At 39.9% G+C, this 13,118-nt stretch overlaps 1 protein-coding gene across 1 annotated transcript in view; it reads right to left on the reverse strand.

The window, feature by feature from the left end:
- Positions 1-781: 781 nt before the first annotated feature.
- LOC117493075 (potassium channel subfamily K member 2-like) overlaps positions 782-13,118 on the reverse strand; it is a 31,494-nt gene continuing 19,157 nt past the window's right edge. The window contains exons 4-7 of the mRNA XM_034143466.1: positions 11,922-12,082; positions 8,358-8,553; positions 7,055-7,200; positions 782-2,782 (exon numbers count right to left, since the gene is read on the reverse strand). Of these exons, the coding sequence (XP_033999357.1) occupies positions 2,438-2,782; positions 7,055-7,200; positions 8,358-8,553; positions 11,922-12,082 (848 nt within the window). The 3' untranslated portion in view covers positions 782-2,437. The remainder of the gene's footprint in view (positions 2,783-7,054; positions 7,201-8,357; positions 8,554-11,921; positions 12,083-13,118) is intronic.

The following is a 13,118-nucleotide window of genomic DNA, read 5'->3' on the forward strand; positions in this document are numbered from 1 at the left end:
TAGAAAGCCAACTATGTTGGATAGAGTATATCTTCCTTATTTTGTTCACAATCTCTTTGTGAATCCTCTTTGACTTGATTACACATGACAGCTCATGACCTTACAGTCAATACTCAGCCTTACGACAACCTTTTCAAGAAAACCAGGAACATTAGAACAGAGAAAGAGAGCAAACTTGTGACCTGGGTTCCACCAGCCATTCTTAAATCCATTGCTACGTTTGTGTGATTTGACCGACACATATATCTCCATGTAAGACTTAGTCTCTTTTGGGCAATTGGTGACAACTAAATCTCCACTTAATCACTTAAAGTTACAATTAGGTTACATTTTTGAACCTATGAAGAGCTGGTGCAACTGGTCCTCCTGCCACACTTTTATGCAAAACATACTCTCTTTTTCACCTGATAACCCATACATTATAGACATTTGGTATAGCAGATAGGCTTAGTTTGCCACATACAGCATACTGTCTTGTAAGTCACGCTACAGTATATTGTATTTACTGTTTACTGTAATGCTACAAAATGTCTATAGCACTAGCAAATATATTGAGAATATGACAGCATATCATACTGGATTAAAAATAAATAAAAACATTCCATAAGACACAATTCAAACCCTTCAACTTGGAGAAACCAGAGCCTTAAATGTCATAAAAAAAGAAGAAAAAAGCCTGTATAAAATATTAAAATAAGATGTTCTGACTGATTTTCAGTATTAAATATCAAAATAAGATGTGTTCCACCAACTTTACCTCGAATGACTTTGTCAATTTAATTGTATTTTATTTTATTAATTGTAATGCATTATAATTCATTTTCTAAATGTAAATAAGCTTTGGCAATACGAACAGTGGTATGTCGGGCAAAAAAAGTAATTTAAATGAACTGCACCATGACATTCCTACCATTTACATCATCTCTAATCAACCCACTATAAATCAGCCGCAGAGAGTTTATTTAAATCAACACTTCTAATTAAACGTGATGCGACTGATAGACCTAATAGAGCCCGGATATTTAGTCACCGCAGTGAGACAGCAAACAGCTCACTGATGATGTACATTCAGTTTTGGCAAAGCATAACGAATATGTGAAAAGTGTGAATAAGCAACAGTTACATACATGCTAGGGTTTATTTCCTCCTGGGGAAAAATCAGACAGTGATGACGCACCAAGCACTCTGTATCAGTTTCATGAAAAAAACCCATAACATAGGATTCAATTTCAAGAAATAACTGGAAGCACTCCCGATCCTTTGAACGCAGCATCTCTGATTCTCTTTCAGAGAAATAGGATCATTACTTTGGTATAAGGGAGATGGGTTGTGATCAGGGAGCCTGGCTCTGTGTGGTCAATGTAACTCCTTTAACACATTAGGACTGCTGTGAAATGGCTAATGGCACTGGCAGACAGAGAGGTGACATTTCCCCAGTTGTTAAGAAACAGTTCCTTTACTGCATACTTTAAATTCCTAAATGAAAATGTTGCGTTTGTCTTTATTCAAAGAAGCCTCCTGAATATGCCTTTTTTACTACTGTGCTCATAAATAACAAGTATGAGTGGACAAACAAGTGTAACTCAGTCCGTCATGCATCATCTTCACATGTTCAGCTTCGTTCTTCGTAAGGCACAAGTGGATTATTCCTTAGGGTGAGAAGCTGAATGTTAGTAATGGAGCGACACAAATGTCAACATTAATATCTTAAGCGAGGACAGACTGATCAGATGCAAGGCATATAAAGTCATACTGGAAGAAGTGTAAACTATAAAGAAAAAAAGCCAAGTTCCTTAGTGTAAGCACAGGTCTGCTGCCTGGTGGAGAACATAGTTCATTGTTAATTACGGAGTGTTTTTTAGCAGTGAGGATCCTCTTTATCTGATGCAGATTTCAGGGCCTCAGGAAATGTAACAAGAGACGAGCACAGATACATGCTTGCTTTCTAAGTTTGACGGATGTATTTATTACTCTGAGTATATGAGAAAAAAGATGTCCAGTATGTTGCTACCTCAATATGGGCTTGCATTTCCTTCCTGCTCGTGAGATAAGTTTGCGAACTCAAGCCGCTGATACAATCATTAGTTCCAGTCCGGACCTCGCTTCTAATTTGGCTCGATCGCTAGCACAGCTGTCGATCATGTTGGCACAGACACAATGAAAGCAAGTCGGCGTCCAGCATTGAAACAATGGAGGCTGTAGCTGGCACATCATGAGGTTTAGTTTGATTTTTCAATCACGCACATAAGAGTGCGCAGCAGGGCGATTCATCTGTGTTGAAGTCACTTTCAAGGTTTTCAACCAATGATCGGAGCACGATCCAATCAATGAATGCGCACTGGTACCGTATCACAGATGCTCATTCAATAAGCACAAGAGGGTCTTTGTGTTTGTAACTCCTGTCCGCTGTCCCTGAATCTCATATTCACGCCGCACCTTAATTGAGACTTTCATTGATGGCGAACTCCCGCCTGTCAGCGTAGTCCGGGCTGAGGCCGTTCAGGTACAGGCTGCCGTTCCTGGCCAAGGACCCCGTGACGGGACTGAGGGAGAGAGTCAAGTTGGGGTAGGCCTCCCTGTCCTCACACAGCGTGGTGGACAGCGACCTCTTGCCAGGGGTCATCTCCTGGTTGATCCCTAGCTCGGAGGACAGCCTGCGCTTGATGGAAGCAGCGCGTTGGAACTTGTCGTGGATGTCAACGCTGAGTCGCCGCCGGGTCTCTTTAAACTCCGCCGACACGTTTGCTGTCCACTCGGCTGCGTGAGCCCGAAACTCCCCAACCTGCAGAAAGAGATTTAGGATTATTATCTGTAGATTATCAAAATGTTCCTCTCTATAATGTACATACATGCTACATTGTTAGCATGCATGCTTAATAAATATACCTCAAGGTTAGTGCAAGTGTTAGAAAAATATCACTCGTCGCCGGCTTGAGCTTCAATAACAGGATACATGTATTTATTAATCCTTGCAAGAATGGAAGTATCATCACATACAGAGCATATGGTACAACTAGTTCCTGAACAGTGTCCTTCACATGCTTATATACAAGAGAGGGTGTTTCACAGTCACAAGATGCAGGAATACCGGTTCAAAGCAGTATACAATGTTTAGTTCAGATTAGCTAAAACTGATCATGCTTGTCATATGCCTATCTCCATAGAGGCTGAATCATCATGTTAATCGTTGTCACATAGCTATCATATGCCTAAAACTGTGTGTCCTGACGCTCTAGGTAATCATACACCATGTCATGTACGCAGTTACAGTTGGGCCTTTGTTATCATGTGCTACTCTGATATTGGAAGAGTACATTCAGTATTTTCCCAACAGCAAGGTAAGTCGATTGCCAATAAATGATTATGGTGATCATATAAGATCCACCAATAATCACCTGTGAAGCTTACGAACACATTATCCTCTTAGCTAAATGGCTGCTGGCTGTAGCCATGAATTTACCGAACAGATACTGAAGTGGTATCAATCTTCTAATCTAACTCTAGGCAGGAAACCAATTAGGCATTACATTACATGTCAGTTATCTGACGCTTTAATCCAGAGCTACTTACATACAGCTCACTCATCATAGACATACGGGAGCAGTTTGCGAGCTATCTTGCCCAACAACACGTTGACATGTTGACTGCAGGGGCTGGGGATCGAACCCCTGACACTCTAATTGGTAGATGTCCACATTTCCCAACATGTCTGGTATTGGCATAAGAAGCTAGAATTGTAATGATATAGAAGAAAAGGATTTATTTTCTTTGTGAATAATCTACGAAGTAGGGTAGACAAGATTTAATTTCCTCTTTTTCTACACATTTGTACGCAGTTGGTGAGAAGTGTATGTTCGCACATTACCCACCCACCACTTCACAGTTAAAGTTATTTCTGAACTGCAGGACATCAATAAATAAACGGAATGCCCTGTGTGTGTGATCTAATGGCCCAGGTTGATTTATTTCTAGTCCTGAAGTAGCAATGCAGGAGAGAGCAACAACCACATAATTGATCTTGCCTTCATATTGCGTTAGGCCTCTTTCTGTAGGCTGTTTAATTATCTATGAGGCGCTGAGGTGTGCTGCTTGTAAAGCCACTTTTGAGTACTAAGATTAACATTTATGAGGTATGGGTTTTGTCCGTGTGTGCACACAAGACACACAATAACACTACAGTACAAAAACTTGAGTACGTGCTTTCTCCTCCTTGTTATCACTTACTCTGCTGAATCCTTCTCCCCCCTCCTACTTCCCTAATAACCTCCCACTGAAACCTCATCCTCAGCTCACAGCCTAAGAAAGCACACTCCTAATAATGCCTGGGCAGGATTTACACTCCAGATCGCAGTATGATCTTATGTTATAAAGATGAAAGAAATAGCATTTGAATGTGTCTTGTTTATCCAGGAGATTGGGTGAGTATCTTGAAGTGAGTGTCTCTCCATCCTTTTCTCATGTAAATAATTAATCTGCCAGAACGGGGGGTTTTGTTATTACTCAGCAGCAACTGGAAACACATCAGATATTTAATCCACCTCATGCACGAGATGGCATTTACTTCACAAGGCGCAGCAAAAGAGATTAATCACTTCAGATGAAAGAGTGATCTGTACAACAGTGTGACTCTATCATTGTAAGGGAAGATGGATGTAATCACACCTGAACTTACTGCAAATGGCTTATACCAACAATTGATCATTTATCCAGTTAGTTAGGGTTTAACATAAAACAGTAGCAACATAAAGTGGTGTAATGCAGGTTAATAGCCAACTTGCATGATATGTATTTTAATTGTGTTATAAGTCCCTAATAAGTACATTTATTTTTTTAGAACTAAGGAAACACATCTAGGTAATATCTTCTGTAATGAAGCTTTATCTGCACTAGAAAAAAATGCTGCTCCAAAAACAAATTAAACAATGATGAAAACAAGGTGTTTTCACTTGAAATAAGTACAAACATCTGCCAATAGAACAAGTGTGTCACGATCCTGTCTTGTCATGATTTTATGTTGAAATTCTGTTCTCCCTGTGTCTTGTCTTCCTTCCTGTGTTTTCCCTCGTGTGTCTGATTGCCCTTGGCCCGTTCTCATGTCTTCAAATGTCCCTCCTCGACTCCCCTCCTCGACTCCTATCCTCGAGACTTAGTCCCGCCCACAGGAGATGCGAGCGGAGGAGCCGAGGAGGGGAACCGAGGAGAGAGGAGGGGAAGCAGCAGGCGGTTAGAGAAATGAGAACTCCTCTCCTCTGAGCGGTCATTTTAAAGAGACGTCCATTAATGATGACAGGAGGCACAGCAGCCCTCTGTCTGATGGACAGATGTGTTCATGATGACTTATATATTTACTTTTAATTCATTCACAGTGCGGTATAATGAGACAATAACAGGCTACAGATGCGGACATACACACAGACACACAGACACACAGACACACACACACACACACACACACACACACACACACACACACACACACACACACACACACACACACACACACATGTATGTATATATTTATATAAATATATACAATTTCAGAATCAAACAGAGCACTCTCATAATAACGTAACACTATCAGAGACTGGATATATCCCCCCCCCCTCTCTGGTCGCTACAATGAGGGAAATAAATGACGGGCCAAAAGTTTTATTTACAAGTATTACAAGTAAGCAGAGGACACCAAACCAACTGAGACCTGTCTGTCCGCTGCATCTACGCACACACTGCACCACACACACCTACACCACACACACGCACCTACAGCTCCTAAAGCATATAATCAGGCTACAGCCGTTGTGTATTTTATTTTGTGAAGCACTAAATGGTTTTAGAAAAATATCAACTTTGTTTGTAGATATCTACTAAACTAAAGCAAATAAAGAGAGTAGGCCTGTTATACTGAGTGATATATATTATACACACTGCTCTGCTTTCTGCACGGACCTCACAGCTGTTCTCACTGTAAACATCGCGTTGCGATGAAAGCAGTTAATAACATAATATCCAGGGGATGCATGCAGAGCTGTCATTGGCTGAGATAAGTCCGGCCGTGCGTCTCGACTCTTTGAAACATCACTGTTGCCGGAAATGCATCCACGAAGGAGCCGTGGAAGACCGTGGAGGACCTATCAGTGTATCCTCGGTTATAGCTCCTCCAGAGAGCCTCCTCGACGCTCGATGCTCGGTCCTCGATGTGCATTTCGAGAAATGAGATGTCCTTCAACATGGCGCGCTAAAATTCATTTCCGGGTCACTACCAGAGGACCGAGGAGTCGAGGAGTCGAGGAGGGACATTTGATGACATGAGAAAGGGCCCTTGTGTTTCTGCCTCCCCTGCCCAGCTGTGTCTTGTCCTGTGATTACCCCTCTTTGTATTTAGTCTTGTCTTCCCCTGTGTTCCTTGTCGGTTCATTGTCTTTCCTGTCTCCCTCCATGTTGGTCACGGTCAGTTGTTGTGTTGTTGCTACCTTGTGCTACCTGTGTGTTTCATGCCATGTTTTTGTTCATCAGCTTTGAAAATAAAGCTCGCTTTTTGTTTCTAGACCTTTTTACCTTTTTTTGTAGTCTGCATTTGGGTCCTACCTTTTTCCACGAATCATAACAGAGTGAAAATTTGCTTGGTAAGATTCCTTGAAATAAGAAGGGATATTTAGATAAATCAGATCTTGTAATTAGCTGGCAGAACTTATTTTGAACTATATTTGACCAGAATCAGGGAAATTACAAAATAAACCGCAAATGCTCAAAAGTCTTCTGTTTTCAGATTTTCCAGTGTTTCATCTGAGATACAACTCAAAATAAGATTATTTGACTTAACAAGATGAAGCATTGTCTAAAAACAAGACCCGATATCTCACTGCATTGTTACTTTTGAAGTTATTATGTCAAGTGTAAAGACATATTCTGACTAGATATTAGATAAATATACTTTATATATATATAATATATTTTGAGTTGTTTGTAGTGTGGACAGCTGCATCTTGATTTATTAAGCAATTAATTAACTGCTTAACCTCTGGTGTGACATAACGTGTAGCACATCAGTACGTACCTCCTCTTTAGTTTTCTTGGATATGACCCGGAACCAATCTCCAATCATACTGAGCACAGCAGCAAAGTACGCCAGGCCCACCAGGATCCAGAACCACACCACAGGCTTGTAATAGTTCAGAAACTCTGGATTATCTGACCCACCTGCTGTGACACAACAAGTGGGTTATAGAAGTTAGATTTTCCTGGGTTACATGTGTTACTTACCAATTAAAAACAAAAATCAAGCAGGCTTGAGTCCTGAGCAAGTCCACATGGTAGGAATATATAATATAAAGAGGGGGGTCAAATTGAGATGATCTAGTAGAATTAAAATCATCACTATTATTCGTAGAGCAACATTGTAAATATTTAACCTGACAATCACATTTTTAACATTGTTATTTATAAAATAGGTTAAAGTGCATTGTTAAAAATACAATATGGTGGATTTGCTTCATGTGCCACTTCATTAAAATCCAAGTCAAAGTATTTGAGTATTTTCTTTTCTTCTTGAGTGGGGATATTTTGTTCAGTGACATAAGAAAAGGTCTTTAAAAAGAGTAAATTGGGTATTATGGTGGATTTTTTTTGCCATGAGTACTGGAAAATATACATGAAACATGTCTGATACGACACTTTATGTAATACTGGATGCATCTTACCAGTTGCAAAAACTGACGCTGCCCTCCAATAATAAAATCAGTCACAGTCCTCTTCTGTATTTATGGAAGAGCCTTCAATAAATAAACTGGTATGATACAGCACAGACGGCCCGCTCGCTGTGCAGTTAAATAAACAGCCATTACAGCTCCAGTGACAGTGGTCCAGGCTCACTTTACACCACCTGGGCCAGCTCCAGTAACAGTGGTCTAATCTATAATCATTAGGCCCACTGAGGGAGATTTAATCTAGCAGCTAAGTGGTTGTGATTTTTCCCATCTGCCTGTACCGGTTTGGTAGTCAAGCAGGAGGAATCAAGCTGATACCACCTGTCAAACTATTCTTTTAGATGTTACAGGTAGGTGTTGGGATGGCTTTGATAAATGCTCAAAAAGAGAAATATTGTGTTTCATTGTTTGTATGTCACGTATTTCATAGCCTGAGATTCCTATTACTTGAAGTTACATCATGTTATGTGAAAACTGTTTTTTTTGTATTGTTGTAGTAATGAGTGTAGATTCCTTGTTTGACAGATGGGATAGTTAAACATATTGCAGGGATTTGGATGCATTAGACAAAAGTGTCAGAACACATGTGGCGCACATCTGTCGAGTCACACTATCTGAGTGTAACTCAATACATCAGAAGGAAAATCTAAAAACCTTTTTCCCCAGCGACAAAGTCCCCGAAGCCGATCGTGGTGAGGGTGATGACAACAAAGTAGATGGACTCCAGAGTGCTCCAGCCCTCAATGTGCTTGAAGATGACGACTGGCAGCGCCACGAAGATGAGGCACCCGAACAGAATGAAGATCAGAGTGGAGATAACGCGGATCTTCGTCTGGCTGACCTTCCACTTCTGGTTGGAAAGAGAGGAATAGCTGATACAAAGAATAGATGATACAAAAACATTTAACACTATATAGTTTAAGGCAGATTTGTAGCATAAGACATTAAAGGAAATCAACATGTGGCATATTTAACACTACATCATTTCACAGTGATTTCTTTTTTTCTCCCTCTCACATTGTGAATCACGTCCTTCACCGTCTTTCCAGGAATACAGTTGATATTTTGTAACATCTCAAACATCAGTCTGCCAAGTTCATGTGACATAACTTTCTCTGTCAGATGGCACGCCCACCCGAGCGATCATAAATGGATGCATTGCAGTTACAGCCTGTGCTGTCAGCAGAGATTTTTTGTTAGACAGGACCCATGAAAACCCTCTTTTGAAACACAGGTACTCAACATAGGAGTGGTTTCTAAATCCAGTTTTTCTCTGTGCTTCTTTTCCACTTGAGGTGACTGCTTTTAGCTGGTTCCCCATGCATCGTGCCCTTTTCCCTTCCTGTTATGTAAGACCAAAGCACAGAGTCTCTGAGGGGAAGCATAAAGAGCAGACAGGCCTCACTTCACTGAGTCTGTGATGTCTAATGTAACCGCTGCACACAGAAAAGTACAGTAGTATACAGTTTGAAGACCAACAGTGAGTCCTATAAAACCCAATTAGCTGAAGACAAAGCATTAATGTATTCCAAAGGGACTTGTGAAGCCGAGTTGGTTTTCCAGCCGGTATCTTCAGTTGCATAGCAGCTGCTACAGTCCATATATTCCCATTGTTTCCAGCCAGCTGCCTTCATCCCTCCTCCTCTTCAGGGAGGGAAGCCATAGAGCCAGGGATAAATCAAAAGGATCTTAATTAACCTGATACTTGAATTAATATTGCTAGTGTAAGTGATTTTATATGGACAAACGAGGCTCTTACCTTGAAATTAGAGACCGTTTTCATGGACTTCTATTGACATTTGGTCTGTCTTTTATCACAGCATTACAGGTGTTTGATGACTGCACACAGGTACAAAGTGACATCCTATTTAAATGAGCTCTGGTAGAAAAACTACATTATAAAGGACTCTCTACTACTGCTACTGCATAGGTTATTTGCAAAACAGTGTTTCCTTTAAATTATGTAATGATGTATTTGCAAGAGTAAATACAAAAATGCCACTCAGGTTATGTATTTCTAAACATAATTATGAGGCAATGTTTATTAAAGTATCGGGGAAGTCACACAGTGTTTACACTAGTTAAATGTTACATGACAGCATTTTGATCTTTGATTTTGTTTCCAGATACATTGTCCTTTAATAGCTATAAATGCCTTACTCAAATCTTATATGGTTTTGTTTAGGCACTCACAGCACTTGGTTAAGGATAGGGACGGATTGTTTTTGGATAAATATTGAAAATGTCAACACTGACTAACTTTTTATTTGCTTGTTGGATATCATTTGAATGTTTTCTTAATGTCTTATGTGTCATGTATTTCTATGCCCCTATAAACCACTTTAAATTCCCTTATGTCTAAATGGCGCTAAATAAATAAACTAGCATTGCCTTGAGGCACAAGAAAGGGTGTGTGCACTTTATTAACAATAATACAAAACCTCAATCTTTTCCTTACCATAACCAAAGTGGCTCTGTTACATAAATCTAACTCTCTGTATCCCTGGCTCTGATTGCAGTCATTGGGGAACTCCGTCATCCTGGACGTAAAGACGGCTGATTGGGTTAATAACACCACCCGCTGGCAGTCTGAACTGTTTCAATCACTCAGGGTGCAAAACAGAAAAACTATTTCCATCTGCATTGATCCAATTGGTCCCTGATATTAGCCGGTTTTGACTCTTTAGCCAACACACTGCACATGTCTCCATTCACAGTGCTGTGACACCCAGACGCGCTGATGTTATCTCATCATCTAATATATTCTTCGCACTAAATAAATTGATGTGTAACTGCAAGCATCTGTGCTGTTTTTTCTTCATGACACACGCATTTGGAATAGTTTTCACGCCTCTGCGTTCTGATGACTTGTGCATTAATGTAACCGTCGCTCACTTCAGGACAAAAGCCTCACTTTATGATCCAATTTACCACACACGGCAACATCCTCGCCTTCATTTTAAGGATTCACATGAATATACTGTTACAAATAATCAGCTTCACTGCATCCTTTACTTACTTGTACTTAGGGTCTTATATTTTATCATATAGTAACCAAGCCATTTTACTATAATTGGTTTAAAATCTGTTCCTGCACATCTATGTTTCTTTGCCTGCTTTTATTTTCTCGTTTTGATACTGCGAATGTTATTAATTATCTAACTTCACAAGGCATGTGCATTGTATCACGCATATACTTCTTTCAAATCTGTTTGTCTTCATTTTATCACTTGAGTGCCTTGTTTTTCTACATATTGTTTGAAGATCATTGCAACTTTGTGTACCACTATTGGCAAATCAAAATGTCCCATGTGGCATAAAGTGTGTCTTATTATCTTAACCGCTTTGTATTGCATCTGTGGGATTAAATGTAATATCGATTTTTGAGATTACGATTCATTATTACCCTTCCAGTGACTGCAGAGTCAATTTAAAAAAAGGATTATAAAAAGCACCTCTACATTAATTCTGGTACAAGAACAAGCAAAATAGGAAAGTATTTCATTTGTGAAGATGAAATACACTCACTGTTGTCAGATAACATCCTAATTGGATTGCACATGGGGCAGCTGTTCCACTGCTTTCATTTTTCACTGGGAACATTTTCCATGAAAACCTTAATGACTAAGCATCAACCCGACTGTCAGGCAGAGTCTATTTCCATTCTGTCTACCATGACAAATGGTCCTTTCTAACTTCTATGACTGAAAAGAACTCATGTGAATGTATATACTGTTTTTGGTTGTATAGGGACAGAAGTGATAAATCTTTGTGCAGCTAGTTTATTACAAAAGAAATAAGGTAAGAAAAGGGCAGTGAGTTCAGCACAAAGTGCAAGCAAAGCAAGACTTATCTTTACCGATCTTATATTGCTTGAAAACAACTGTTTATTTATTGCTATCGGCTTTCAGTACTGCAACAAACCGTCTGCACTTATGAGTGGTTTCCAGGTTCGTTGACATGGCAACCCAAAACCTGCATCCAACTTTAATCACTGACTGCTGTAGCAAAGTGTACAATATTGAATGTGAATCTTCAGCTGTATTATTTAGCTGCTCTTTATAGCAGCGCAGGCAATATGACTTTACAGCTGCATTGGCATCACCTGGATAATTAAATGGTGTTGTCTGTATTTAAATGGCTAACTGCACCCAGGAGAACACACAGTGAGGTGATTCAGAGACAAAAACAAGCTCATATATATACGAAGGAGCTCACCACAATCATCTTCTCTACTTTGGCGATGCCCTTCCCAAAAATGGTCCCCAACTGGTCCCCGACACCAGCCAATAAGAATCCAAATAGGGGAATCCCAAGCAGAGCGAAAATAATACAGAAGATCCGCCCACCTTCTGTGTGAGGAGAGATGTTCCCAAATCCTAACAGAGAAGAGACACAGATAGTTCATTAGCTCATCAGGCAGCATTTAATTCAAAATGTCGATATAAATCAACTCCAACATAGCAAGGTAGTGTGTATGTTATTGCATTATACAAGTCATGGTAACAAGCTACAAGACTGTGACGCTAGTCTGCAGGTTGACACTACTGGGGATGTCATGTTTCCTAAAATTATTGCTACTTTCTTCAGGAAGTAAATATGTTGAAATGTTTTTTTACACTTATATAAAAATAGATCATCTTCTGTGTGCTTATTTTAATTCATAACTGTATGTTTAGCAATTGTACTTGGTTTACTTTTCAAAACTGGACTTTTCCCCTGTTCCTTTATACCAGCCTATGACTGGATATCTTTTTAACTTTTTTAAGCTTTATTCCCTGTATTGCTTACATGTGTTAACGTGTGTGGAATCTTTCAGTGCTGTGTAAAAACCATGTCAACTTGCATGGAGCATTTTGCGTTTGATTGCATCACTGAACTTTGTGAGTTGATACAGTGTAGTTGAGATCAAAATGAAGGGTCGTTGCGTCTGGTGTGATCCCATTGCAATATGGCCTCCAGTTTATTTATGCTGTGAGAATTGTATTTATCTTTTTGCAATATCAGTGTGCACATTATGCAGTCTTCTACACTTGCCTGGTAGGCAACAGAAAGCAATTTTGCAAGAAAGACTGTAAATGTTTTGTGGCTACAACGAGCTCACTCTGGTGCCTCGCAATAAAGCTCTGAAAGAACGTCCTGGGAAGTGTAGTAAGTGTTCTGTTTGTTGGACATTCTGTGGCTAATTAGTCTACATCCTTTAAAGTTGGCAGAAGAAGTTCTATTTCTGGCTCTACAAGAAGGCTTTCCACAAAGCCTGGCTGTGCTTTAACATCACTGCAGACAGACAGTAGAATAGCTGAGGGCTTTGAGAAATTTCAGCAGTGAGACATTTAATTTGTACTATACTACTAACCGAGTCAGGCAAAAGTTTATACAGTAACACCCCCTCAGTCCTCGAGCAAGTCTGATGTG

Source organism: Trematomus bernacchii, unplaced genomic scaffold (genome assembly GCF_902827165.1).
Source record: "Trematomus bernacchii unplaced genomic scaffold, fTreBer1.1, whole genome shotgun sequence".
NCBI classification, from domain to species: domain Eukaryota; kingdom Metazoa; phylum Chordata; class Actinopteri; order Perciformes; family Nototheniidae; genus Trematomus; species Trematomus bernacchii.